This window comes from Pelodiscus sinensis, chromosome 5 (genome assembly GCF_049634645.1).
Source record: "Pelodiscus sinensis isolate JC-2024 chromosome 5, ASM4963464v1, whole genome shotgun sequence".
Classification (NCBI taxonomy): domain Eukaryota; kingdom Metazoa; phylum Chordata; order Testudines; family Trionychidae; genus Pelodiscus; species Pelodiscus sinensis.
The window spans coordinates 108,538,384-108,565,659 of NC_134715.1; the positions used below are offsets into that span (position 1 = coordinate 108,538,384).

The 27,276-nt window shown below is 39.1% G+C and overlaps 1 protein-coding gene across 3 annotated transcripts in view; it reads left to right on the forward strand.

The window, feature by feature from the left end:
• The window catches only part of BOD1L1 (biorientation of chromosomes in cell division 1 like 1), a 60,982-nt gene extending 36,992 nt beyond the window's left edge, over positions 1 to 23,990 (forward strand). For 2 of the 3 annotated variants that reach the window (XM_075930719.1, XM_075930721.1), the window contains exons 13-27: positions 1,996 to 2,039; positions 3,954 to 4,041; positions 5,278 to 5,348; positions 5,565 to 5,646; positions 7,287 to 7,360; positions 8,564 to 8,648; positions 11,459 to 11,532; positions 13,600 to 13,672; positions 13,752 to 13,786; positions 15,163 to 15,211; positions 17,596 to 17,630; positions 17,735 to 17,819; positions 18,265 to 18,427; positions 21,219 to 21,362; positions 22,661 to 23,990. In XM_075930719.1, coding sequence (XP_075786834.1) covers positions 1,996 to 2,039; positions 3,954 to 4,041; positions 5,278 to 5,348; positions 5,565 to 5,646; positions 7,287 to 7,360; positions 8,564 to 8,648; positions 11,459 to 11,532; positions 13,600 to 13,672; positions 13,752 to 13,786; positions 15,163 to 15,211; positions 17,596 to 17,630; positions 17,735 to 17,819; positions 18,265 to 18,427; positions 21,219 to 21,362; positions 22,661 to 22,772 — 1,214 coding nt within the window. In that variant the 3' untranslated portion in view covers positions 22,773 to 23,990. Of the gene's footprint in view, positions 1 to 1,995; positions 2,040 to 3,953; positions 4,042 to 5,277; positions 5,349 to 5,564; positions 5,647 to 7,286; positions 7,361 to 8,563; positions 8,649 to 11,458; positions 11,533 to 13,599; positions 13,673 to 13,751; positions 13,787 to 15,162; positions 15,212 to 17,595; positions 17,631 to 17,734; positions 17,820 to 18,219; positions 18,428 to 21,218; positions 21,363 to 22,660 lie in introns of those variants that run through there. The other variant, XM_075930722.1, reaches the window with a different exon arrangement.
• The last annotated feature ends 3,286 nt before the right edge of the window (positions 23,991 to 27,276 follow it).

Below are 27,276 nucleotides of genomic sequence, written 5' to 3' on the forward strand. Positions count from 1 at the left end.
TTCAGCCTCTTCTGGCACCGCAGACCATGCTGCGCTCAGAAGCGGCAAGCAGCATGATCTGGTTGCCAGCCAGTGGGATTGTAGAGCTAGTGCTTGGGGCAGGGGTAGTACACAGAGCTCCATGCTCTCTTCACTCCCCCTCCAACCTAGGATGCTTCTGGGGCGCAGCGCAGTCTGCTGTGCCAGGACAGGCAGGTAGCCTGCCTTAGCATCCCCTCTCCTCCCTCCCCCCTCATTGATCACCTGATCTCCCTATAGCAGCAAAACCCAGTGCCTGACATTCCACAACCCAGTACTAGGTCACAACCCATAGTTTGAAAACCAGTGCCTTAGATGGCAAGGTTACTGTGTACATTGCGTGACTGCCAGTCGTGGAATGATTAAATTTTTAGTAAACCTGTTAGGTTCAGGATCTGCACATTCCTGCTGACATGGCATTAAGTATTAATATAATTGCAGATTTATTCTTCAGGGAATCATAGTTACACAGGCAGCTATAGAGGTGTCAACACTTTTGCATCATAAATGCATGTAAGGAGATAGGCACTGCTCAAATATGCATTTACACAAAAGATGTTTAAACCTTGAATATTGGCTGCAGGGAATGATCTTCAGAGAATGGACCTTCCTTCCTTTGTTTTATACTGGTCTCAGGGTACCACACTCATTTTCCTTTGAGATTGCCTTACTTTTTTAACGTGCACTTCAAAGCACTTAGTTGCTCAGTGTTCCAGACATGTAATACTTAATTTAAAACGTGTGGACTGAACTGGATAAAGTAATATTTCATAATGTAAAATATTTCACAAAAGAATCCCTTTGTTGTGTAAATCATGTTAAATATGACACACATTCAAGATTTTATTGCTTTGTTGTTCTGGGTAGAGATTTTTTTTAAATAATCTCTTTGCAGTGTTTGGTATAGTTCAACATACGTAAAAGGAAGTTGTTTAAAAGACAAATGTGTATTCTGTCACTGTTGAGCATGAACAGCAGACACAGTAATTTAGTAGTCCAAGATTCCAAGGAATGTAAACACATCATTGCTGTTTGAGTGGCTAGGGTCTAACTTTCAATTGATAGTGCTTCTAAAAATTGAAAGATACCATTTTGTAACCAAAGGATGAAACAGTAAAAGGTATGAATATGTGAAATACTTTTAAACAGAGTAACAATATTACCAGTAGAGATCATTTAAAATATACTGGATTCCATATCCTAAATGTAGAATAGAAAACATAAATTGCTTGGAATGTCTTTATTTGTTCGAAACCTTTCAAAATGAATATATGAAGTCGGTGCCTCAGGGACCAGATTTTTAAAAGTGCTCATCATTTGCTGATGGTAACGACTTTCAGAAAGATTTCAGCTCTCATTTGCACATCTGTACAAAATGCCAAACTTTCAAAAGTGGTCAAGATCCCAGCAGCTCCTGTAGTTCTCTGTCAGGAAGCAGGGAGAGTGACTTGTACAAAAGCACAAAATGAGTTTTACTAGATCCAGAATTAGAATTCAAGCCTTCTTGCTTCTACTCTTGTGTTCTGAGTGCTAAACTATTCCTTTCTTTCATTAGTATGCTAGAAAAGTGAAATACTTAGATCTTATTACTGCAATCACGTGAGCTTAGGTTCGCCTGCTGAGCATGTGTTTATGTACTATCCCATCATCTAGCTTTGTGAGTTTAAATATATGTGAAATCCTGATCCCATTGAAGTAAATATTATTATACCTACTGATTTCAAACTGATTTCACTGGTACAAACCAGGATGTCACCCATGAATATCTAAATTATCTGTAGACACTAAATGCTAATGGTTTTAAATTACCCTTCAAAAATCAAAATCATATATTTCATGTTAAAAACCCCCATTGCATTAGACGGTGCATTAACTTCACTACTCTGGAACCTTTTTGAATACCTTATGAGATGAAACAAAGTTTCTGCTAAGCTTGTTGATTTTCCATAAAGTCAGGATTTTGTTTCATCTTAACAGATTTGCCACTGAAGAATGCTGCTTTGAAGAAAGACTCTCTCGATGTAAGATCTTGTTATATTACTTTGTTTTATGTTTTGGATTTACACTGAGTAGTCTCTGAAGGACGATTAAAGAAATAGGGTAGATGTTGGACCAACTTCAACAGCAGTTCAATTGCCTTCATCTTGTCTCTAATATTCTGGAACCAGCATAGCTGCAACAACACTACATCTCACAATCTAAAGGGAAATATTATTTCTAGTATATGCAAGATCTATGTATAATGAGATAATTCAGTTTTGCAAATGGATGCATAATTGCTATTTTGTAATTTGCTGCATAATTGTGAATAGAGTACAGAGCTTGGTTCTTATTGCTGAACCTGTGCTCTCAACCTGAGAGATATGGAGAACATTAAGGATGCAAGCACATTGAGCTTTGCAGGAAAGAGGTTTTGTTACGTTATTCTGCAACAGTCTGGCTATTTCAAGGTCATGGTTGGCAGACTGAAACGAGAAGCTTCATTAAGTCGTCTTAGTGGGAGGTATAGAGAGGAAAAATTGGGATAATTGAAATTTGAGAGAGTATTATCAGGAAGCCCCCTATCTTATAATCATACAAAGATTTGTAGGTTAATAAATATAATGGGCTATATTTGAAAATATTGCAGCTGTAAAATATACTTTAAAACTGCTAATCCCGATGACAAAGTAATTTAATAACATATAACAAATCTGTCATATATGAACTTAAAAGTTTTAGGATCACTAAGCATTTACTTATCTGAGCTATTACTAGAGAAGGAATAATTCTTACAGAAAGAATCAGTTCTGTATTATGATGGTAATTTACAGTATTTATGGTCCTGTTAAAACTTCTATTTATAAACTTAGCATCTTTGCATAGCTTTCTGCTGTCCTGTTAATACAGATTAGTATGTAGTTCATCATATGGTATCCTTTTCAGAGCATATAAAACAGGAGTGAGGAACCTTTTTTTTTGGATCGGGGGCTGCTAACCCATTGAAAAATCAGTTGGGAGCCACTCACAAATGAGAAGCATGGCCCTCAACTAAGGAGAAAGACATTCCCCACATTCTCCTTGCACGCCAGAGCCTAGGGGATCTGAGCCTAGTAGATTGTGTGCTCCAGCTCTGTGGTAGGTTGACAGGAGGGTGGAACACTGGCGCAGGCTCCCCAATGAGGGGGGGGCCCTGAGTCTCGGGGGCCGGATCCAGGCAACCCGAGGGCCACATCCGACCCCTGGGCCTGAGGTTCTCTACCCCTGATATAAAATATGTTTAATTGAAGCTTAAGGAAAAGCTCATTAAAATATAAGTAGAAATTCTGGAAATACTAATAGTTATAACAAAGCTAGACTGGTCTTCCATCATGTTACTGTTCTACGGCAGTATTGTTATTAGAGCTCTAAGAACTGGGGATGTAATAGTGTAGTTCATTAACCAATAAGCAAAAGCTTATAGGTTAATGCTGTAGACTACATGCATTTCCCCTCCTACTGCCCAGCTCAATCCTGGCTTGCGTCCGGTCCAGGATCTCCCCTCACTGCGGCTCTGTATTTAAAGTGTATTAGGAGCCAGGTAGGCAGCCCGGCTCACTCCAGGTCTGGGAGCTGGTTTTTAAACTGGCTCCCCTCGCAGACCAGCTCCTGCCTGGAACTCCGCATTGTTGCCTCTGATGCAGAGGCAGCAGCACTGAGTGGCAGGGGACTCCTCGAGAGGGGACTATAGACTAGTCGAGTAACCGGTAAGAATTAATGAGGTTATCCCAACTATTCAGTTAACTGATATTTAACATTCCTACTAAGAACAAACTTATGCTCATCTAATTCTTTCCTTCTAATACATATTATACTTTGAAAGTAGCAACTGGGGAAGACTTTCTTCTTTCAGTCTTCATAACTTTCATGAATAAAAATAAGTATAAAATTAACTAACTTTGCAATTTTATGTCTAGGTGGAAAACTCTGACACACACAGAGTTGATGAGGGTAGCTGCAAAGAAAGAAAATCTAAACCTTCAGTGACCACAAGTAAAGAAACAGGTAAATAAGTATAATCTTACATGTGCAGTAAACAAGAGCTGGTTAGAAAAATACTGATAGAACCATTTTTGGTTGGAAGATATAGTTTTGTGAAAAATTAAAAATGCATCAACATTTCCTTTCAAAGAAAAAAAATGGACAGCTTTTCTGGAGCAAACATGTTTCCTTTTGAAATAACTTTTTTCTTCACATTTTAAAATTTTGACACACATTATTTTAAATCAAAGTTGAAATATAAATTTGTTGACCAAACAGAAAAATTAAACTTAAAAATTACAGAGAAATTAAACTTCCCATCCCTTGAGAGGTACCATGGCAGCCTATAATGGGAAAGAAAATAAACCTCACAGAAGAGTATTATGCAACTATTAATTTGTAAGTTTCAGAGGGGTAGACAAGTTAGTCTATAATAGGAAAAACTTAAACAACAAATAGTCTGGTAGCACTTTAAAGACTAACAAAACATATAGATGGTGGTATGAGTTTTTGTGGGAACAGCCCACTTCTTCAGATGACCGGACATCTGAAGTGCTACCAGACTATTTGTTGTTGTTTAAGTTTTTCCTGTTAATTTGTAGTCAGGCTAAGGCCAAACATGCCTTTTTGTCATATAAATTAATCTTTACATGAAAATTAATCTTGCTTTTTTGAAAAATACAGGAGAAGAACATGTAGGTGAAAGAAGACCGAACATGGGGGGGGGGGGGGAACCTTACCTTGCCTCCTAGATTTCCCTTACTGCTAGAATATACAGACAAAAATAAGTCTGAATGTACCCTTTAATTCTTGTGTGTGAATGTTAGTGATCATAAAAAGGCACCTTTCTGACATCCCTTCAGAGGGAAGTCTTCTGTTTATTCACAGAATAAGTATAGTAAATGTAGCAGCAGTAAAAGCTTCTTTACCATGCCTTAGAATCCTGATTTGGAGGGATCACTGCTAGCAGGATAGTTCCGTCTCTGTGCCCAGTCACTAGACCTGTTTCCTGGGACTGACAGCATATGTGCTGTGTCCACTGGGAATTGGACTGAGGGAACTCAATCACAGAATTAACTTCAGAATGGAGATTTAAATATTCTGCTCTGTGCAGTCCAGTTCCATGTAAAATGTCACATGCAGTGCTTAAACGCTCTTCAGAAGTACACTTACTCCTCACTTTTCTATGTGTTTTATAACCAGCTTGTGAAGTGTATACTACAACTTGATCATTTATATAGTTATACTTTTGTGCTTCAGCGCAGGAAACTTCAAATACCCTGGACATGATAGAAGCAGAAAAAGTACAGATTAAAATAAAAGATCAAGAGGTAGGTGTGCTTATTCTATTCAGCCATTACAGACTGAAGCAGAACATACATAACCCAAGGTCTTGAAGTAAAATGGTTTCCTGACCCAGCCTTCTAAATGCAAAGTGAAAATGGCACACATATAAGTACTTTTAAAATACCAGTGCCTGAGGACAGGATAGTCTCTTCTGTTCTCTCATGTGTTAAATCTTACTTATTCCCACTTTTTAATTACAGATAGAAATACCTCATCGGGAAAAAGTAAGCAGCATGCCAGGAATGGGAAAAAAACAATCGCCTGATTATGAGGGTGAATCAGGTAGCTGACAAAATTGCAGCACGCTCATGTATTTCTTCATAAATCTTGAAGGTTTTTTTTATTCTTGTGTGTTCAAATTTATGTACGTAACTGTGGCTCGTGAGCCAGTCCAGTAATTTTATGATAGTGCTCTGCACAGCCATGCAAAAGTCTCAGGTTTGATTTCCATTCTTCATCTCTACCTTAAAAGGTTGTTTTGGTTCCCAGAAATTTGTGGGAGTACCTTACATGGATCACTGTTGAACTGTCTGATTAGGGAGTAGCACAGGCAAATTAAAGACACCTGATCTCTCGCAGAAGCAGAGACCCTGGCCAGAAGTTTGTTCTGCCCAGCCGAGACCATATTCTACCCATGCATATTGCATCTACAGTAATTGGATGGCTGTGTCCTGTGGCAATACAGAGAGCCCCCTGCAGCTCCTTTATCATGGTTCCACTCACTGCTGTGACAACAGGGCTACAGAGGGCTTCCTATGCTGCTGCAGAAATCATTCATCAGCAGGTAGCATCCCTTGTAGCTGGGGGCTTGTCTTCCTCAATACAGGGGTTGGTAATAGGATTTCAAATAAATGGGAGTATACTGTAGGGTTTGTTTTTGAGAGTGCCTTCTTCTCCAGCATATCTCTTTTTCATTTCAACAAATAAGTTAATATCCCTTATGGCTGAAAAAGATATCTTTGAAAACATGCACATGATCCATGCAGTGCTGTTTGCATGAATTTGCATAGAGTCAAAAACAGTTACTATGACAGAGATGTGCATCATGCCTATTCATCTCCATAGATTCTTTACCAATGTTGATAATTAAACAATGAGTTGCTGTCTCATTTTGGCATCTGAAGTAAGTGGAGCTTAGCTTGATAGTAAAGCTTAGGAGAGTACCACTTTTTTCCCCAGTTCAAGCCCCACAGCTTTCTCCATTAGGACTTGATCTGGAAGGTGAAGTAGGGGGGAAAGAGAGGGAAAAGAAGCTCCAGTCTTCACACATTCCCCCAGATGTTTCACCTGTTCAGTGAGAGCAACTACTGCCAGAATTTATATGGGAATATTGATACAACTCTGATCTGGCCTGGGTAATATTGAGTAAGTCCTGCATCAATTATCACTGAAGAGTTCTACAAAAAGAGGATAATACTGAATCACCTAACCATAATTTATTTCATATACAGTACAAATTAATGACATTAGAAGAGTAAATGTATGTGTATGATATTGGGTTAATGGAAATTGTCTTCCTCTCTTGGTGACTTAGTTTCTTCTGTTGCTTCAGAGAACAAATGAGTCCGTCAAAATGATTAAACAAATATATTGAATGCAAACATATAGCATGTAAAGTAGTATTACTGTTTAATCTAGTTGTTGTGCAGTTGAGGCCCATGTTTAATTTAGTGTCAGAGTTATGAAATTGAGGCTGGTAGTTATATTTTTTTAAAACTCTAATATAAAACAGTCTCTTCATTGTTTCATGAATTTGTTCATTCAAAGAGAAAAAGGGGGTTTGATTTTGTTGTAAATCAGGGACAGCTTGGCTGAAAGCAGTGGAATTACATTGATGCAAAACAGGTATTTATGAGAAGAGAATCAGGCCATCAGAGGCATAGACAGGAGCATTTTAGTTAAACATTTAAACTGTTTTGCAGATGATCGGACAATTACTCAGGATTTGAGAAAAGGAAACAAACCAAGTCAGTGCTCCAGAATAAAAGATACCAAGGTATCCATTTCATTGTTATCAAAAAGATATTGAGAGAATTTTGGCATCTGATGTAGATAATGTTTTGATTTTTGTGGAGATTGATTTGGGGATGATTTTCATAACTGACGTAAATACAATTTCTTACAATAATATTTTAACTAATAAATGTTAGAGTGAAAAGATTCAAATTGGCCAAGCCTCAATTTTGAGCTCTTCCAGAATTGAGGCTAAGTGTCGCACATCATATATGATATTCACATATTTTGCAGCTCTTTGCATTTTCCTTCATTTTACTATAATCTGCCTGCAGTAGAATTTTGTACAGCTAACTTGGCAGCAAGCATACAGAACCAGATCCCTCTCGACGATAGCAAGCTTCTTTGTTACCAGAGATTCTGCTTCCACTCTCTCTGCTCACTTGGTGCCCTGCCAGCATGGGTATCTGGAATTGCTATATATTGAGGGCAGAGACATGAAGAAATGAGGAGGATGGGGCAGAATGGGGAAATACCAAAAGGGAGCAACAAAAAGGGTGGTGATTTAGAATGGGGAGCAGAGACAGAAATTGGGTAAGTGCTGAAAATGAGGAGGATATAAAGTTTGAAAGAAGATTGGGGCAGAATTATGGAGTGATTGGAGAAGGACAACTTGGTGAAAGCTACTGTAGGCTCAGAGTGCCCTAAAATTTTCCTCCTACACATCAACTCTCCCAGGTTGAGCTAACCTTTTCTTCAGTCCCACTCAGTCTGGCCTCTCTCAACTTCTCCCCCTGAAGAAAACACCCTTTCTAAACTCTCCTTCCAGCATCCCATTTTCCATTGGTTGCCCCAGTCTCCTGCTTTTGAGTTTTAATGGGAATGGGCTCCTGTCTCCCTTGCATGTATGACTATGGAGAACCCTGAAGTTGTTTTTCATCATCAAGAAACATCACAAACACAGCTGAATAATACCTGTTTACTGTGAAATTAGTGTAATCTAATAGACAGTACTGTATACCCTCCCATCTGATGGGAAAATGAGTGTCTGAATAATTCTGTAACCAAATTGCCTCACTACTTGGCACCGGTATTGAACTGATGCTCTGCCTTGGTAAGGAAAAAATGAAGAGTGCACAGTATAGCCATAAAAATAGTATTCTACATTCATATTTTTTCAGAGTAGCTGGCAGTGACCTTACAGTTATAATAAGATGATCTTTTTTTCCCCCCCAAAAAAATTAAGGAAGTGACCTCTGGAGACATACCTGAGGTATCCAAAGAAATCATTAGGAAACGCACACTTCTTTCAAGTGCTGTGGAAGAAAAAGGTAATGAAACTATAAATTCAAGATAATTTACTGAAGCTGCACATAGTGTTAATTTTTTACACTGAAATAACAAAATGAGAATCCTTATGTCATAATCAAATATTTGCTTATTTTCATTAATAATGTTTGTCTATGAAAACGCTCAGTGTAATAGCCATTGAAAAACACATTGGGAGTTTCAGAAGCCAAACACAAAGAGGAGCACAGGAATGTAAGCCAGCCATTGCTTCTGCTCCACTGCATGATCTAGATTCAGAAAATGGGTAGTTTGTCAGAGAAGTGGGAGGGTTAGGATACTTCACCAGAGAGGCTCTGTGTTGCTCTGGCCATAAATTAAAGCTGCCTTTCCTTGATAGAACCACAATCTGCTCTCCCATAAAGGAACTCGTCTTTCTAGTACATCTGCCTGTAGGAACAAAGTGTATAAATTGCATTGACTATAGATGACTTAGCCCTATTAGTTAATTTCGCACATTAGGGATGAAAAGAACTAGTCGACTAGCTGATAAGCAAATGCTTATTGGATAGTTGACAGGATAGTTGACGAGTTGCTCTCCCCCACACACTTGCTGCCTCTATCAAATAGAGGCAGCAAGGGAGGGGGTGAAGAGGAGGGTACTTAAAAGCAGGAGCACCGCATGGAGCCCAAGGTCAGCTGGGGAATCCCCAGCTGATCCTGGACTTCAAGTGGTGCTGCTGCTTTGAAATGCCAGGTGGAGCCCAGGATCAGCTGGGGACTCCCCAGCTTGACCCTGGGCTCCATGCAGCGTGCCAGCTTTGAAATGTACAAGAGTCCCCAGCAGGGGCTCTTGTGCATTTCAAAGAGGAAGTGCAGCATGGAGCCCGGAGTCAGCGGGACTTCCCGCTGGCCTTGCGCTCAACACGGCGTACCAACTTTGAAATGTACAAGAGCCCCCACTGGAGCTCTTGTACATTTCAAAGGCAGAATGCGGAAGTGCCTATCGACTAGTCGATGGAAATTCCATCGACCACTTGACTAGTGAATTAATTGCTAGTTAATATCCCTCTTGTACATTGTACTAAAAGAAAAGAATGAGAGAATGTCCTATGAATTAATGTTGGCTTTGTCCTCCTCTACCTTCCTCAGCATAGTATCTATATGCCAACATGGGACTGAGCTACAGGCAGTCCCCAGGTTACGTACAAGATAGGGACTGTAGGTTTGTTCTTAAGTTGAATTTGTATGTAAGTCGGAACTGGTACATATTGTACCCCAGGTGTCCCCGATTCAGCCGCTGCTGAAACTGACCAGCGGCTGACTACAGGAAGCCCGAGGCAGAGCTGCTTTGCCCCAGGCTTCCTGGAATCAGCCGCTGATCAGTTTCAGCAGCAGCTGACTTGGGGACACCTGAGGTAGAGCAGCTGGGGTGCTGCCAGGTTGGTCCCTGCAGCACCGAGGTGCTGCGCTGCGGGGACCAACCCGGCAGCGCCCCAGCTGCTCTGTCCCAGGTGTCCAGATTCAGCCGCTGTTGAAACTGACCAGCAGCGGCTGAATCGGACACGCCTGGGGCAGAGCAGCTGGGGCGCTGCTGGGTTGGTCTGATAGCGCCGACCCTTGGCGCAGCGGGACCAACCTGGCAACACCCCAGCTGATCTTGGGGACGCCTAGGGCAGAGCAGCTGGGATGCAGCTGGGTTGGTCCCGCAGCACCGCTCCTCTGCGCTACTGGACCAACCCGGCAGCACCCCAGCTGCTCTGCCCCAGGCGTCCTGATGTATGTAAGTCGGAACTGGTACATATTGTACCCCAGGCGTGTCCGATTCAGCCGCTGCTGAAACTGACCAGCGGCTGACTACGGGAAACCCGAGGCAGAACTGCTTTGCCCCAGGCTTCCTGGAATCAGCCGCTGATCAGTTTCACCATCGGCTGAATCTGGACGCCTGGGACCAGCGGCTGCCCGCCCCCCCGCCGTTTCTGCGGCTGCCCTCCCCCCTGTTTCTGCTGCCCCCCCCCCCCAGCAGACCAGGGAGACGCGGCTTTGCTTCGCGGCTCCCTGGTCTGCTTTTCTCGCCGTGGCGTGTCTCGGTGGTCTGCTGGGGGGGGGGGGGCACAGCTAGTTCGGGGTTCCCTCACCCTGTTTTTAAGTAGGGATCCGACAGAAGTCGGATCCACGTAACCCGGGGACTGCCTGTATTTAGTGGCTTCAACTCTCTATACCCATGGTCACCAACCAGTAGATCACGATCTACCGGTAGATATCAGGGGCTCTAAGAGTAGCTCTTGAGCCCTCTCTGAACTGCGCACCTGCACAGTACATTTACATTAGATTTCCTCATGTAATGTAGGCGGGGCTTCAAGGAAGGGGCGGGGCAGTAGATCTTCGCCTGTTCTGTGACTTAAAAAGTGATCTTGGGTGTGTAAAGGTTGGAGACCACTGCTATATACCAACAAACCTGCTGACAAATCTGAGTTTGTTTTGCAGTTAACCACCTATCTGGCTCACCTCCCTACCTTTCTGGTTTGTAGATGTGGAGAGGAAATTAATAATACTATCAATAAATGCCTTGACTTTGGAGTTCTTGTTATGGGTCACACTCTCAAATTTTAATTCCATTACTTTAAAATCCAAAATCCAGAACAGTAACTCACAGTGGTCTAATGAAGCCTAAACAACAAAAATTGTAAAACAAATACTATAAGATATTAATATTTTTATTGAAGTTTAATTTATAGACCCATTCCCCCAGCTTACAATCTAATTTTGAGACAATACAGACGGTGGTCAATATTTTTGTTATATTTCTAAACCAAAGATATGCAGCGAAATTGTGTCTTTGTATTTTGTGCAGATGAGTTCATCAGCGAGCAAGAGACTTGTGAAAAAGCAAAGCAGAATCTGGAGACTAATTTAAGTTCTGTAGAGGCAAGTAGTCTTTTATCCATTTAATTCATTGCCATTTGAAATTTTAGCATTGACAAAATTATATTGTCCTATATTTTCCTCACTGCAACAATAAAAATAAAATATTGATTTAACCACAGCCATAATAGACAGCAATGATTTGAACACCTGGAACGTTGTAAAGCTACTAATTAAATAGCCACACTATAATGTCTGTTCCAGACTATAAGCCACACATAGTACTGTCAACAGCCAGAATAAAAAAAAGTTGAGCAGAGAAGTTGACTTGAGGGTTTTCTTTAAAGAAAGTAATCTAAAAACATGGTAAATGCTGGTGCTGTATGTCTAACAAATTGCATTTAATAAGCAACTTTGACCACTTCACTTGCATTCCTCCCAATTAATCCATCTCTGCCCATATTACTACTCCCAAAAGGCAAAACAGGCACTGTTGTTGTTGTTGCTGTTGTTTTTAAACCGTAACCTGGCACAACATTTATCCTCCCAGACCCCAGCCTCACTAAGGTTGAATTTCTTCCTCCAAACTACACTGGCATGAAATATACACAGAAGTAAATTCTGGACAAGTCATATCTCATGACTCTTCAAAACTGTAAATCTCAGTAATTGTTGCTTTTTAATGTTAAAAGCCAAGAACTGTCCTTTTCCAATGGTATAAAAGACACTATTTGTAGCACTGTATCAGAGTACAAAATCTTGATTATATTGATATATGGAAAAGTTATTTTAGGCATTTTTCAGAAATATTTAAATGTTTGCTTTTCCCCTTCAGAGAGATGTACAGTTGAATTTATTTATTAAGGCTACAACTTAACCTTACAGAGAGGTGTGAAAAATAGTGCTACAAAAATAAGAATATTTTTGTCTGCAAAGTATAGAAATTTAAGCTAATTTACTGTGTGTGTGAAAGGTGCATTGATTGACTGTCCTAGAGACTGCAGTCACTACCAAAGCACAGCACAGTGCAAATTTACCCTACCACACTTCTATTTTATCAAAACCCAAAATGGGAAGAAGTGTCTCTAAAACTCCCTATATTATGAGCTAGTGGTGTGATTTCAAGGTCAGGTGTACACATTTGTACTAGCCTAAAGAGCTAATGTGAGTATAAATAGTAGTGTAGCTGCAGTAGCAGCAAGACAACTGTTTATATTTGTACTAGCTCTCATAATAGTGAAGTATGCATAGACAAGCTCGATAACCCATCTCTAGCTCATAGAATAGGTGCATAGCAGCTGGAGGTGTGAATTGCAGCTTGTCTTGATATGACAGTACTCTAGCTAACTTGGTAAAAGGAGTGAGGAAACTGCAGCGCACCGTGGGGTGCATTAGCAAGTATGTACCTAGAAATGTCAAGTGGTCTTGTGAAGCTTGCACTAAAGCCTGCACTGCATCCTCTTTTTCTTTTAGTGAGATAGCTAGACTATAGCTAGCATGTGTATATCTACACTAGCTCCGTCCACACTCTCAACTGTAATGTAGACATATCCTAAAGCTGAGAGAGAAGTAGGTTTCCTTCATTCATTCAGAGCCCACTGAAAGCGGAGGAAAGACCATCTTTTATCTTCAATGAGCTTTGGCTCAAGTCCTCAATGTTTGTTTTTTCTCATGGAGCAGTGAGGTGCCAGCTGCGGTGGTGGTTTTAGTGGTTTGGTCATTGGTCCATTAAAAATTAGTCTGAGAACCACTAACATTTCACAGAGGCTACCATACAGTAATCATTTGATAATCTGTCGTTTACAACATGGACTAGATTCAAGCCAAGAGATAAAATATTGTATTCTTTACCAAAACCTTGAAATATGTAGGCTCCAACTAGTGTTGTAAGTTGCATCTGCAGCAATTCTTATTCAAGACATATGTCTTTTAATAAAAATCTTATTTTCATTGTCTGAAAGGCTGATCTCTGTCTTTGGAAAGCTATTTTGTACTAGAAAAGGCCTTAGATTTCACTTAAAGTTATGACAACATGATAGTGTGGTCATTCTTAATATACCCACTGTTTAAATACCTGCACTAATGTAAACTTGTATGTTATGGTAACTAACACCCTTTTGTTTCTTTAAGGAAAATCAAACTGTAATAGTTAAGCGGAAAAGAGGAAGGCCTCGTAAATACCCTCTTGAAGCAGTACAGAATAGTAAGTACTATGTGAGATCTTCACAGAAAATAACGTTAACAGTGATTTCTTTTTCTGAATCTACTCTTTTATTCTTTAGGGGTGGATTCAGAAGCTGACATAAACACTGGGAATGTAAGTGTCTGAATATTTTTATTTGGATGCACACATTTATAATTTAAAACTTTTTTCTGAGTAACTTCATAAAACATAAATAAATATATAAATTAGAAATTATTGGTTGAGTATATGGTCATGAAAATGTAATTTAATATAGTAATCTATTTCTGTGAACATAAAAATATTCTAACCAATAGGAACTCAGTAGTGGTATCTAGTAGTCTAGTAATATTTTTTTTAAATCCAGCATTGTAGATGTAAAATTCTCTTTCAAAAATTGTAATAGCTGTAAAAATATCAAACTTTTTACAGAAAATCTTACATGACAACTCAAACTGATTACAGATATTTGTATGCCCTTATAACCTATGCTGTGGTCATTTTGGCCTAAGTATCAAGAAAGTGGAAAAAGTCTTAGTAACATTTTTGCCATCCTGTTTGTTCCAATAGTGAACTCGGTGCATCTAAGTATTGAGTGCCTGAAATGTAGAAGAGATGATTTAGTTAAAAATCTGGTTTGAGTGATCCCTATATTTTTATTGGGTGTTTCAGTATAGGGGATTTCAATTTGTATTTAAGCTAAAAGGACCAGATGTGTGAGCAGTAACTTTGTGGTCTAGGTTGTTTTCAGTAAGAATTACAGCAATAGCATTCCAAGGTATGAAATACATGTTTGAATACTTGTACAGTAAAACTCCAATGGTCCGGCACTCCTGATGGTCCAGCACTCCTAATGGTCCGGTACCATCTGGAAACCGGAAATGCTCCGGGCAGCCAGACAATTGGAGCTGCTCTGCCCCTGGCTTCCTGGATTCAGCCACTGCTGAAACTGACCAGCGGCTGACTTCGGGAAGCCCGGAGCAGAGCAGCTAGGGTGCTCTGCCCCAGACTTCCTGGAGTCAGACACTAGTCAGTTTCAGCAGTGGCTGACTTGGGGAAGTCTGGGGCAGAGTAGCTGGGGTGCTACTGGGTTGGTCCTGCAGCGCTGAGGGACGCACCCCCCCCATTCCACCCCAACCCCTCATAGCGCGCACCCCTCCACCTCCTCCTTCCGCCCCCTCCCCCCCGTCCGATGGCATATTTGATAATCCAGCATCCCCTGGGTCCTAAAGGAGCTGGATTATTGGAAGTTTACTGTACTTTGAGTTGTCTGTGGACTAACTTGACAAATAAATTTTTCCAAACTTTTGTCCAGTCATATGTAGAATAAATGCAGACCAGTGATGCTACAAGAAATTAGATATAAAATATTCTATGTCAGTCAGACTTTTCTATTGTTTCTAGTTTGGGAAACATGCTTTTATATCAGTGGAAATAAATCTTAGTGCTTGCTAATCTATTGCCAGGTTTTCTAGTCCTTTAAGAAATGTCCTGGGCTTTTTTAATTTTAGGTTCAACCATCTCCAACCTTTGCAACTAGAGGAAAGCTTTCTCAAACAGGTAAGCAAATACATTACCCATCTACCTTAGTGGATCAACAAGGAAGAAATGGCAGAGACTTATAAAAGCTTTTCTTCCAAAAAGTTCTGAAGTGTCCATCTGGAGGTTTACCTCTGCGTTCATCAATCTGTCCTCTCTATAGAATGTAATAAATGAATTTAGTAGAAACATATCTATCCCTGATTATATAAAGATAGCAACTAGGTTATTCTCTTTTGATCCTGTAGGACTTGTTTCCATTATTGCTTCCATTTCTTTATATGAATCAGATACCAAAATTGCAAATATTAAGGTTAGGAGGTTAAAATAGAAATAGAAAAATAAGTCCTTACCCTTCCTTTGCTCAACTAACTTCACTTTCTATGGAAATGGGATCAAAAGGTAGGTATACCAAGATCAAGAGAGATGTACAAGGCAACAATGGTCAGTATAATAGGCAGTGGTCTTAGTAAACCAGTTTCTGACCAATATATAATTTTCTGTACGCTCCACTGTCAAGGGGAGTTTTATTAAATGATTTTTTTGTTTTCGTACTTCACATAGCCCAAGTGTTGTTTTCAAACTAATTTAACTATTAAATAAAAATAGGGGTTTTTTTTAACTTCCAACCTAAGCAAGCCATTACATTTCAGTGAGGTTAGTTCCATGCTATGTTTGTAATTTAAAGTCTGGCTTAAAAATGGTTATCTGCATGCAGATATACTAGGGAGAAACTCAGATTGGGAAGTAGGATTTAGGACCTTATGTTAACAGGAGAGAAAAACATAGCTGATTCAAAATTCTTGCTATCTTCCCAAAAATGAGCTTCTTTGGGCAAAACTTTATAAATGTCACAAGAATGTTCAGAAAGTTACGAGCATGTGATAATGGATTTATACCTGAAACTGTTTTGCACCAATTATAGTGGTTGTTACTGGATCATGACTTTTTATGATTATTGTACAGGTTCAGGGTACAGCTTGTTTATACACTTTTATTGACACATTATAGCAAAGCTATAGTATCCATACTATATGGATTAGATGCTCTCTTGAGGTCTGTTTCATTCCTATGATTCTGCCATTCTGTATTTTAAAGGAAGATTAGCTGCCTGATGGGGTACTTTTTAACACAGCTGTTTTGTAAGAGATATTATAAAATGTACTGAAACATTAATGTATTCACAGTTTAACACTGCAAAATGAATGAACTGTTTTCACATTTTATCATTCATTTTATCATTAGAAGTCTTGCATGAAATATTTGTATTAATGAAAGGACCAATCTCATACATTTTTGTTAGATGTTTGTTAAATATAATTATGCAGGTCTTTGAATGTTCATAATAAACTTCATTCACTCACAAATCAAGCTTTTTTATTAATTTTATTGACTTAAATCCAACACATTTAAATGTGTATTTATAGTTTAAGTGTATGTTTCTGCTCATACAGACTACTATTTTGGAATGATAGGCATCATTTTTACATATGCTCTGACAGGTAAGCAGATTAATGAACAGGATGATCAACCTTAGCCCGGCCAAATTGGCAAAGTCGAGGCTTATAAGTGGGATTTGCTCTCTTTGCATACTGTAAGGGATGAGATAATAGCTCTGCAGAAGGAGGAAAAAAGGCACAAGAATTGGCTTTCATCATGAGTCGCCTTCTTTCTGTTACGAGGAATTTCTGTCTGCACCATGAAGAAGACGGTGCCAACTGGCAGAATTCCTTGGCATGAATGGAGTAGACATTTTGTTCCAACATAGAGTTGGGCAGGCCAAAATTAGAGGTTGTAAGTATCTACTACTGTGACAGCACATGGTTTCCCTTACAGGCCTGGGAGCTGCTTCTAGGACAGTTCGCATGACGGAGATTGCATATGCATTTTTGAAACATTCGGCTCAGTCTTTCAGGAGTATTAAATGAAAGATCTAGTCTAACTTTACATGAATAGTTCCTTTTGATGTATGCAAGAGTTGAAGTCAGGCCCTGAACCTTCTAATTTTTTCTGTTGGTACCATCCTTGTCTGTTAACTAACAATTGAAACATTCAAATAGTTCTGCTTTTTCATTAAAGTAGAATGATATTTACTACTGATTTTTAAATCAATAAATTTAATAATATAGTGTCATGTGGCATACAAAATCTTAATTTTAAAGGCCTGAATATTTTTAATGAATATAGCTTCTCTTTAAAAAAAAGACCCTGTCTTTTATTTACTGTTGGTTGGCATCCCTGCAGGAAAGAGAGCCTTTAAATGTGTTTCAGACTGCTTTGGTGATGTTTATACAAAGCCAGCAAACTACATATGAAAACTTCCTTTCAAAAAAGCTTGATTAGTAAAGAGAATTGAAGTTCAGTTTTACATTTGTGTAGCATTCTTACATTGTTTCTTCTTTTAGCCAAAGACACGTCTAATAAGAAAGAAACAGCTAATGTAAGTGCAAGCATTTTTACTAAAAACCTCTAAACAGTGTACTGAAAAATGGCCCACTCTCTCAAATTTAATTAATCCTTCTTGCTTTCATTTCATTACCTCAGGAGAGTGAAGCAGGGAAAGCAGAAATGATTGTGCGTCGAAGAGGAAGAAAGCCCAAATGTTCTGTGATTCCATCAGAGGAAACTGGTAAGACATAAAATTGTGCTGCTCTTAACAAAGTAAAGAGTTTGCAGCGTCTAGGTGTACATTAGGATGTAACAAGATCCGCTTTATTATGTTTTCCTTTCATTGGAAAAAAATCATTGGGTTACAGCTAGTGTAAATATTATGTAAATATGTGTAAATTGCTGTAATCTCATGTCAGAATTGGTACATCCCAGATGCTTCTATAAACCTCCATGATTTTTTTATGAATTCTGGCTGTGAACTGCAAAAGTAAACTATTGCAAATGTGTTTTGAGAGATTAAGTCAAACAAGTGTGAATTAAAAGTGTTGAAGACTGAAGGAAATGGAAAATTACTTATTCTGCTCACAAGTCCCATTTTAAATGCCTTTTCTAAACTAAGTGTCTATATCCTTTTGAAGGGCCTTTCATGAAATTATAACACATGTAAAAATGTTCATGAACAGAAACACTGGAGCCGGAAAAAAAACGTCGGAAGTTGGCATCTGCTTCTGAAGATGAAGTGAAAGAACAAGAGGAAGAAGATGAAGATGCTGCTGATGATGATGATGATGATGAAGCACATTCTGGAGCCACTACTAGATCAGCCACAAGATTAGAGGCTCAAAGGTAATATTCAGCTAACTAGTAATAGAAAACTCGTAGCAAAATCTTTTAAAAGAGACACACACAGTTGACTAACCTCTCTATTTAAAAAAATTATTTGATATTGAAAAATCTGTTAGCACTGCATAACAGGACAGTAATACTACTGTTAAAAATCCCAGCTGCTCAACAGGTTGGCCTACAAATTGCAACTCTAAGGTTGTCTCTCTTCTACCCAGTCCATGTAACCATAGCTGTCAGCATAACCTCCAAGTGTAGAAACAGCCTACATTAACAGAGATTTTTCTGTTCGTATAAGAGCTTTGCCTCCCCAAACATTAGTTATGGTAACAGAAGCACTCTTCCATCCCCATAGTTGCATCTACAATGGCAGTTCACACCCTGACCAATGTAGTTATGCTGATATAACTTTTATGAGTATCCCGAGTACAAAGCAATGGCTTTCTTTGCATTTGGCTCTAGCAATGACATAGCAACACCATAACAGGCCTTTTGGCCTGGTATGCATGCATTATGTGACTCTGAAATGCTTAATGGTCGTAGATACATATCTGTATGGAATGAGAGTGCATTTTTTATCCTTGTCTATTTGATTGGAGTTAATCAGGAATAATAGTGCACAAAGGATCGAAGGCTCTGTTCTTGCCACCATTCGAGTGCTGCTGTTAATAGGTTCATAGATCTAAAATCCCCTTACATTATTTTTTCCTCTTGTAGTGTATATAGGAATACTGATAAACATGTCTTATCTAAAAGTTTTAATTCACCCTGTAAAAAGTGCAGGACATCATGGAGGTGACAAGAAGAATTTGCCTGAGTAAGCAAGTTTCCTCAAGGACCATGCTGTGGATGTTCAGCTTGATGGCAATTGTAGTGATCATACACACACTCCTATGTTCCACAAGCCATACATTCTTGCTGAATTGGGAAAATTGGTTGCTTCCAAAGTATTCTATCTTGTAGCAATGCAAAGGAAAATTTTCATCATGGAAAGACCTGCCAAACTATTGTAATACAAATTGTAGCAGTCCTATTTTTGTGAAGAAGAGCCCAAATAAAGGGAATGGGTCTTCTGGAGAGACCAAGTACAACTTTATATAAAAGTCCTGTAGATGAAGGCATGTACAAAATTGGAGTATTCATAAACTTAGTATATCAAAATATAGTTATGATTGAAGCAGACATTTAGACAGTCATCTATTATTATATCAGCAAGCTTGGATGGACAGTCTCTCTTCTCAAAAATCAAGAAGACCTGAAGAGTCCCAAAACTCACTTATCTGTATAAGGCATATAGGAACTAATTTCAGGACTCTGTTTATAGTCTTCCTCATAAAGAGATTTCTCAGAGTCTGGGGCAAAGATTCAAGTCTTTCTTTTGCTGCCTTCCAGGGCAGAAATTGAGCCCTATCTTGGTTCCATTTCAGTAACAAAATACTTTGACACCATTATCTTTGCTGGGATTCTAGTAATCATCATCTTGGCTTCCTTTCTGAACACCTCTCATTTTTACTTTTATGGGATTTTACTGATAGACTACACCTTTAACAGTAATACTCACTGGCCCTCAAGGTCTTAGAACAAAGGAACAGTCACACAATTGTTATTTATTGTCTGTGAATTTCACTAAAGAAGTTATCTATACTGCCAACATCAGCACACCCAAGACCAGATAAACTTTAGTGTGCATAGAGATTATAATTTAGTGGCAGTGTAGATAGGGACTAACTATCCTTGAGGGACTTTCTTTCTTCCCAGGGGCCAGGTATGCCGCAGTCTCTGGTCTTCAAACCTTTTGCCACCTCAGCAAACCTATGCCCATGAGTGACGTGCACTCCATGTGCTTGAAATGTTTGGGAGAAACTCAGGTGAGGGACAAGTGCCAGATTGTTAGGATTTTAGACTCTGTACTAAAAAGAGAAATATGACTCAAGGTTATCCTAATGGAAGCTGCTCTTAAACCAGCCTCAGAGCCAAGCTGCTCTGATTCTGCACCAACTACTTCGGCTTTGGTGTGAAGCCCTCCTCTGGCACCGTGCTCTTCGCAGAACCTTTCACCACCTCTATGCCAAGCAAGAGACACAAAAAAGCAGGACAGTGACAGAGCACCCACACATGCACAAAAAGGATAAGCATAGAGAAGGCAGCACAGTGTGACCCATGTAAGGTCACTCTTTCATCCCTGGCTCCTTGGGGGCACTATTGAGTCCAGTGCTGGACCCTCTACCAACACCTGCAAGTCACAGTGGTACCAACAGTCTTGACACTATTTTTGAATCGGGGGCTTTCACAGCATCCAGACTTAATTTCACTCCAAATGCCCCAAACTCTTATGGGCCATTGCTGACTCTGATGACTAGAGCAGGGAGCATCAAGCTCCTTCCTGGCACAGAGATCACTGGCACCTTCTAGGTCAGCCCTGATTCCTTTATCATGCACATCTCTGATGTGCTTCCGATCCCCACACTCTCAGTACCCATATGGTGTCAAACAGTGATATCGTGCCACCATCATCACCAAAGAGGAACAGTCGATGCAGCTTAATTACACAGGGCATAATTTAATATTAAAGATCAGTGCAAGAATAAAGTACAAATCTCAATTCTGAATGTTTTTAAAATGTATTATTTGATCCCAAACTTGCCGATGTCATTTTGCATTGACAGTATTGATCCACCCGTTGTAAATGCCATGTAGTTTAATTTCCTGTACTTATTACATGTGTGCTGAATATGATTTGATTATTTTGCTAAATTAATCATAATTTTTATAACATTTTCTGGTAACATTTCAGAAAACAGCCAAGCAAGCCAACTACCCGTGCGGCTTCTAAAGGCAACAGTCCAAGCTCTGTTTCTCCTAGAAAACACCAAAATTCAGCAGCAAAAAAGAGGTTGCCTAGTGAGGCAAAAATTAGCAAGTCTCCTCCATTGGCACAGTAAGTATGAAAATAGAAGTATCTTTTACTGTTTGTTTTGGATACTATTAACTTGGTCCTTTTTTCTAGATCTATAATTTACTACAATCCCCAACTGCAAAGCGCAAAAAAAGCATTTGGGAGAGCCTGAGCAACAGTGTCACACAAGGTTTTAATCTGAGCTGCAGCTTCGATTACAGCAGAATGTGACATATTCAGATTCTCCACTTTGTCAGATGAACTTGGGAAAGGAGCCATTGAGATTTCTAATATTTCAAGTTTTTAAAAAATAACAGTGGCAGAGGAGAAGGGGGGAAGCATTTTTTTCCATTTTTAAGTTTGAGGCTGTGTTTGTGTCATATGGGAGCAATAAAGGATACAAATAATTGTTTACCTTTACAGAGGCCTATATTTCAGTAGCTTCAGAGGGGTAGCCGAGTTAGTCTGTACAGGATAAACTTAAAAAACAGCAAATAATCTGATAGCAGTTTAAAGACTAACAAAACATGCAGATGGTATCATGAGCTTTCGTGGGCACAGCCCACTTCAGATGAAGAACAGATCTGAAGAAGTGGGCTGTGCCCACGAAAGCTCATGATACCATCTACATGTTTTGTTAGTCTTTAAAGTGCTACAGGACTTTTTGTTGTTGTTTTAAGTTTATATTTGACTAGTATTCCTCCACTGTGTGGCACTGGGAGCACACATACTGCTTAAATAATTAGCAGTAATAGTGGCAAGCACATGTTATATACCAACTGTTAAAAGGCTTCATTTTACTTTACATCAAGTACTGTGTGTAATACTTGGCCAGTAGTTTGGGGCCAATGTCACGTGTGGTTAGGCCTGGTGTATGATTGGCCTATACATGTACACACAAAGGGGAATGAGTAAGGTGCCTTCCCATTATGCCCTTTCCTGCACAAGAGACATGCGCTACAATTGCTGTTCTTTTACTGTCATGAGTGAAAACTTGAACCTTGCTTGTGTCATTCTGGGACACAAGCCAATCCCCTGAACTCTCCAAAAAAATGGGAAGACAAGGGACCATGGTCTCACCATCCACCTTCTCTGCACCAGCCAACATAACTGGATGACTATAAGGATGAGTGTAGCAGGCATGGTTCCCCTATGTGCTGTGCAACTTAAGGAGATGTTGTGCACTGGGGTGATGTGAGATATCATCTCTCCTGGCATTTTTTCCCTGGGATGGGGCAACTGCAGGAGTGTACCTCTAAGCAAGTGAGCCTAAAACCCCTTAGAAAATATCAACTCTTATAAAAATTCAATGCATTATTAATAATTGTTATAACTTCTAGGTTAAAGATGCAGGCTGCTAGCAAGCGTAAAAGGGAAGCAAGCCCACCAGTGGTACGCAGAAAAGGCCAGCTGAAAGTGGACGAAACACCATTAAAGAAAACAAAGCGATAATTGTTACCATCTGAGAGAATTCATGGAAAAGTTCAAAAATAAGAGCGAGGTCTCTGTTTTTGTTTCATTCAGTTGCGTTAAAGCAAAGAGATTTGCATGTGCTTGTTTCTGAGCTCTAAGTTAATAGGTGCAGAACTTAAGTTACATTTTAAACAGCTTTACAAACTTGTTTATATTTAATATTATACAGATTTAAAGTAAGTATACTTTGTATTTGAAAGAAAAACAAAGTAATTCCATATATTAACGGTGACTCAGAAAGTTGGGATTTCCCAGTGTGACATGCTAATACAGATGCTTCCAATCTACCAGGCACCAAGGGCCTACTAATATTCTTTGTACATAAACTTGTAAAAATAGGTTGTATTTTACTGTGTATTAATCTAATCAACGATGAACATTTTATTTATTGTATGGAGAGGACTGGTCTGTAAACTTTAGTAAATACCTTAGGTTTTATTAATGATATTTTAAATTCTATGCAGCCATTAGAAAGGCTGTCTAAAATCTGAAGTTCTCTGAAATATGCTATGACAGTTGGTATTCTTTCGCATGTATTGAAGTAGAATAGCATAGTAAAGGGGGGATGCTCTTCCTTATCTGTTCACATTCATAAACATGTACAAAATAGACAATGTCATTTTCAGATAACATTTTCATCTCTGAATCTAGTACCAACCTCACAGTAGTAATTAGTACTAGTTTAGGTTTACTGAGAACATTTCTGCCAAAACTATTCTCAAGTACAAATTGCTATGTTTTGTTTCACAACTTAACTACTCTTTCAGTATTTGTCTTTTTCAATGAAGAGGGACCCATAGAAGTGATATTTAACTTCAAATAACTATGGCGCTTCAGCATTTTATGTTACATTTTATACACAAGTATTAAAAAAGTAGAATTTGGTATTATTTCCAGAATCCTCTTTTTAATATATATTAACTCTCATACGAGCAAATGTTCAAGTTAAGTTTTACATAAAGTTAAGCTTTTCTTATGATCAAATTTGTCTCTTGTAATGATATGAGTTGCCAAATAATCTGAGATTATTTTAAAATGTTTTGTTCATATTCTTATGTTTTATAATTAAAATAAGCATTCTGTGGGTTTTTTATTTGTTATTGTAAGGCATATATATCTGTCAGATATTCTACTTGGTTTCTTACTGAGATTTTATATATAAATTATAAAATGTTTCCCAAAACCTGAGTTGCACTATTTGTTATATCTTTAAATTTCTTAATTGTCACTGTGCATTTGTTTTTATTGTATTTACAGTTGACTGGGATAGACATTCACATGAGTAATGGTTTGCAGAATCAGTCCCTTTATAGATCCTCTATATCACATCATCTAGGTATCCTACATTTACTACAAAAGTAGTTTGAACAACTCATTAAGAGAATCCATGTCCTGAAATTGAAATTAAAACAACCCTCCAGTGAACTGTTTAAATTGTTCAGCCTCACTGAATATTCTTAATTGTTTTAACATTTGTCTTAGCTCCAGTTCAGCAAAGCATCAAAGCATATGTTTAAGTCCTACTGAAGTCAACGAGACTGAAACACGCGCTGAAAGTTAAGCACATGCTTAAGTGCTTTTCTGACTGGAGGTTGACTGCAGAATGAAAGCCGTAATGCCCTGAAGATTGATGGAGTGATGCTGTGGCACAACAACAAAGGAAGCAAGTTCCAAAGACAAGACTACCCTGTGCCAGTTCTAGAAAGACAAGTGCCTAGTGGGGCTGAAGGGAATTTGCTGGGGGATAATACTCATAAAAGGCTTCTAAATTCATATTTAGCTTCCCTAATTGTCTTCAGTTTGTAAGGGCTTGTTTACATTAGATTTTCACAATTCCTATATCTCAAAGTGCTCTCAGTAAGATCTCTTGAAATTTGCCATTTCAACAGGCCCATGTGAGCTGGTGGAACAGCAACTGTTGAAACCTATTCTATTGTTAGACAATGGATAATGTAGGTGATGTTCAAAGCTGCTAGAACAAAGTTCATTGCTGGCACTTCAGTTCTTCAAAAAGCAATACCACCTCAATAGTCACTTTCATACCAACTGCTTCTGTAAGTATGAAGGTTATTTTCAATAGCCTGTAACATCCACTCCAGATGAAGTTGTCCACTTAATCATGTGTGGTGAGTTCAGAATTTTGCTTCACTAATGTGAATGCCCCAATGATTTCCTGATTTCCCTCACAATTCCCCAGAAATGTACTAAGAAGCTGGTCCAGAAGGCAAATGCCTCAAGCATTTGAGCTGGTCATGACTATCAGCAAATGCCAACTTTGATTTGGGTCCAACATTTGTACTTTTCAGACCCTTTAAACTCACTACCTTGATCTTGAGCGATGAGGTCCATATTGAGAGAAAACAACTTTACTCCCAAGTCATCTCTTCTGTCCTTTGGTCCTGGAAGCAAAGTGCTGGGATCTCTGCTTTCTCCACATTAATTCATTAATCATTGCCCTGAGTCCAGGATATATTGCACAGTCTATTGTCTTCCTTTCAATACATTGCTTTGTCTGCATTGACTTCAGTGGAGCAGTGGTCCCTCCAAGATTTTCCATCCATGAGCGGAGCGAGTTTTGTCTTGTGCACAAATATTGAGGTTGTATGTGTTTGTTTAGATGTGCGCCACTGTGGCACCCTTGGTATTAACAAATATCTTATGCATATATATTTTAAAATATTATGGAAGAAAGCCCTTGTTTTAATATTCTAATTAACAAGGTGCATGATTTTAAATACTTATTTAATAGGAAGTCAATTAAAAAGAAAATTAATACTGCAAAGTTTTCAGTATGCTAGATTGCCTCAAGGCTGCTCTAAATCTGCACTGTCCATAGATGTTATAGGCGACCAAGAATAAGCACACTTCAGCATGGCTCTAGTTTTCCTCCAGAATGCCCCTATTCCAGGAGCTGTAGGAAGGGGCATCACAGAGCCATTTCATTGGCTCTAAGAAAGATATCGAGTCCCCTACCTACATTGGGAATAAGACCCAAGTAGGGAAGTGAGATGACTGCGTTCAGGGTACCTTTGTGCTGCTGGAGTGCAGAATGGTTCTAGGGCATGAGAAAAGCAAGTCACTGTTTTATCACTATTGTGAGGCTTCTAAGGATACATAGAGCACCGTCAAATAATAAACAGTATTTGTAAATGTGGTTTTACAAACATTAAGCCATATTGCCTGACTTTGGAGAATCTGTGTATATATAGTAGAATGCTGGTACGAGAATATCAGGGAGGTCATAATGTCTAAATAGTTGGTATGGCAGAATGTAATATAAATTACATATCTAAGTATGCAGGCACACTACAACCTCAGTTATTTTAAAATATTGTGAATTCTTAACAATAGGCACTTTGCCTATTGCAGTGAATAGTTTTAATGTAAGAGGCTGTTCATGTGACTACACACAATGGTAGCTAACATATATTGACAGATTGGGCCATGGGCCCCCTAGCCTAGCCATCTGATCCATGCTTGTAGCCCCTGCAAATATGTGGCATTCCAAAAGCCTCGCCTTGTGATGCATGTCTCTCTAAAATGCCACACACATGACTAACAAAGCCAACAACCAATGCTGACTAGGGCTATGTCTACACTCGTGGCTTCTTGTGCAAGTAATATGCAAATGAGGCTAAGCGTGGAATATCGCTGAGCCTCATTTGCATACCTAATGAGCCACCATTTTTTTCAGAAAAGGCTCTTGCGCAAGGAGGGTCTACACTGCCCCTTCTTGCGCAAGAAAAACCCTTTTGCGCAATGCTGTACTTCCTGTCAAGTAATAGAAGAGCCTCTTCTGAAAAAAAATGGTGCCTCATTAGGTATGCAAATGAGGCTCAGCAATATTCCACGCTTAGCCTCATTTGCATATTACTCGCGCAAGAAGCCGTGAGTGTAGACATAGCCAATGTGTTTGGCCAATCAAGTATATAATCAATGTTGTACAGTTGGGCACACTTTACTAGTGCTCTTCGGAGAGGGTTACCCAGCTTCCTCCCTCCCCGCAGGGGCTGAGCCATGCAGCCCCAGCTACCCCGCAAGATGGCCATGGCCTCAACCCCCGGCCACAGCTACCCACCCACCCATGTTGTGTAGGAACATTCACTTAGGCACTCCAATCTTCAGTATTTGTTTTGAATTTTAGTCTCAGCCTTTTCCCCCAAACTTTTCAGTTTAAAAACAAATGGAATTGCTATAATAAAAAAACACCATATTATACTTGTGCTGCTACTGATTGTTCACTAGGACTTTTTCTTTCCTTATTTAAAGTAAAAATATTTCCAAAACACTCATTGGGCACTCTTTCTCTCTCTCCCCCCCCCTCCCCTCGGTTTCAGAAAAAAAACCTACATTTTCTTTATTTCTCCATTCATCTCATTTAAAACAAAACACAGCAAAACCCAGTTATTTTCCTATTTGGAGGCAGAAATGAATGAATGGTTCATCTAGCCTAGCATCCTCTGGCTGTAGCTAATTCCAAATG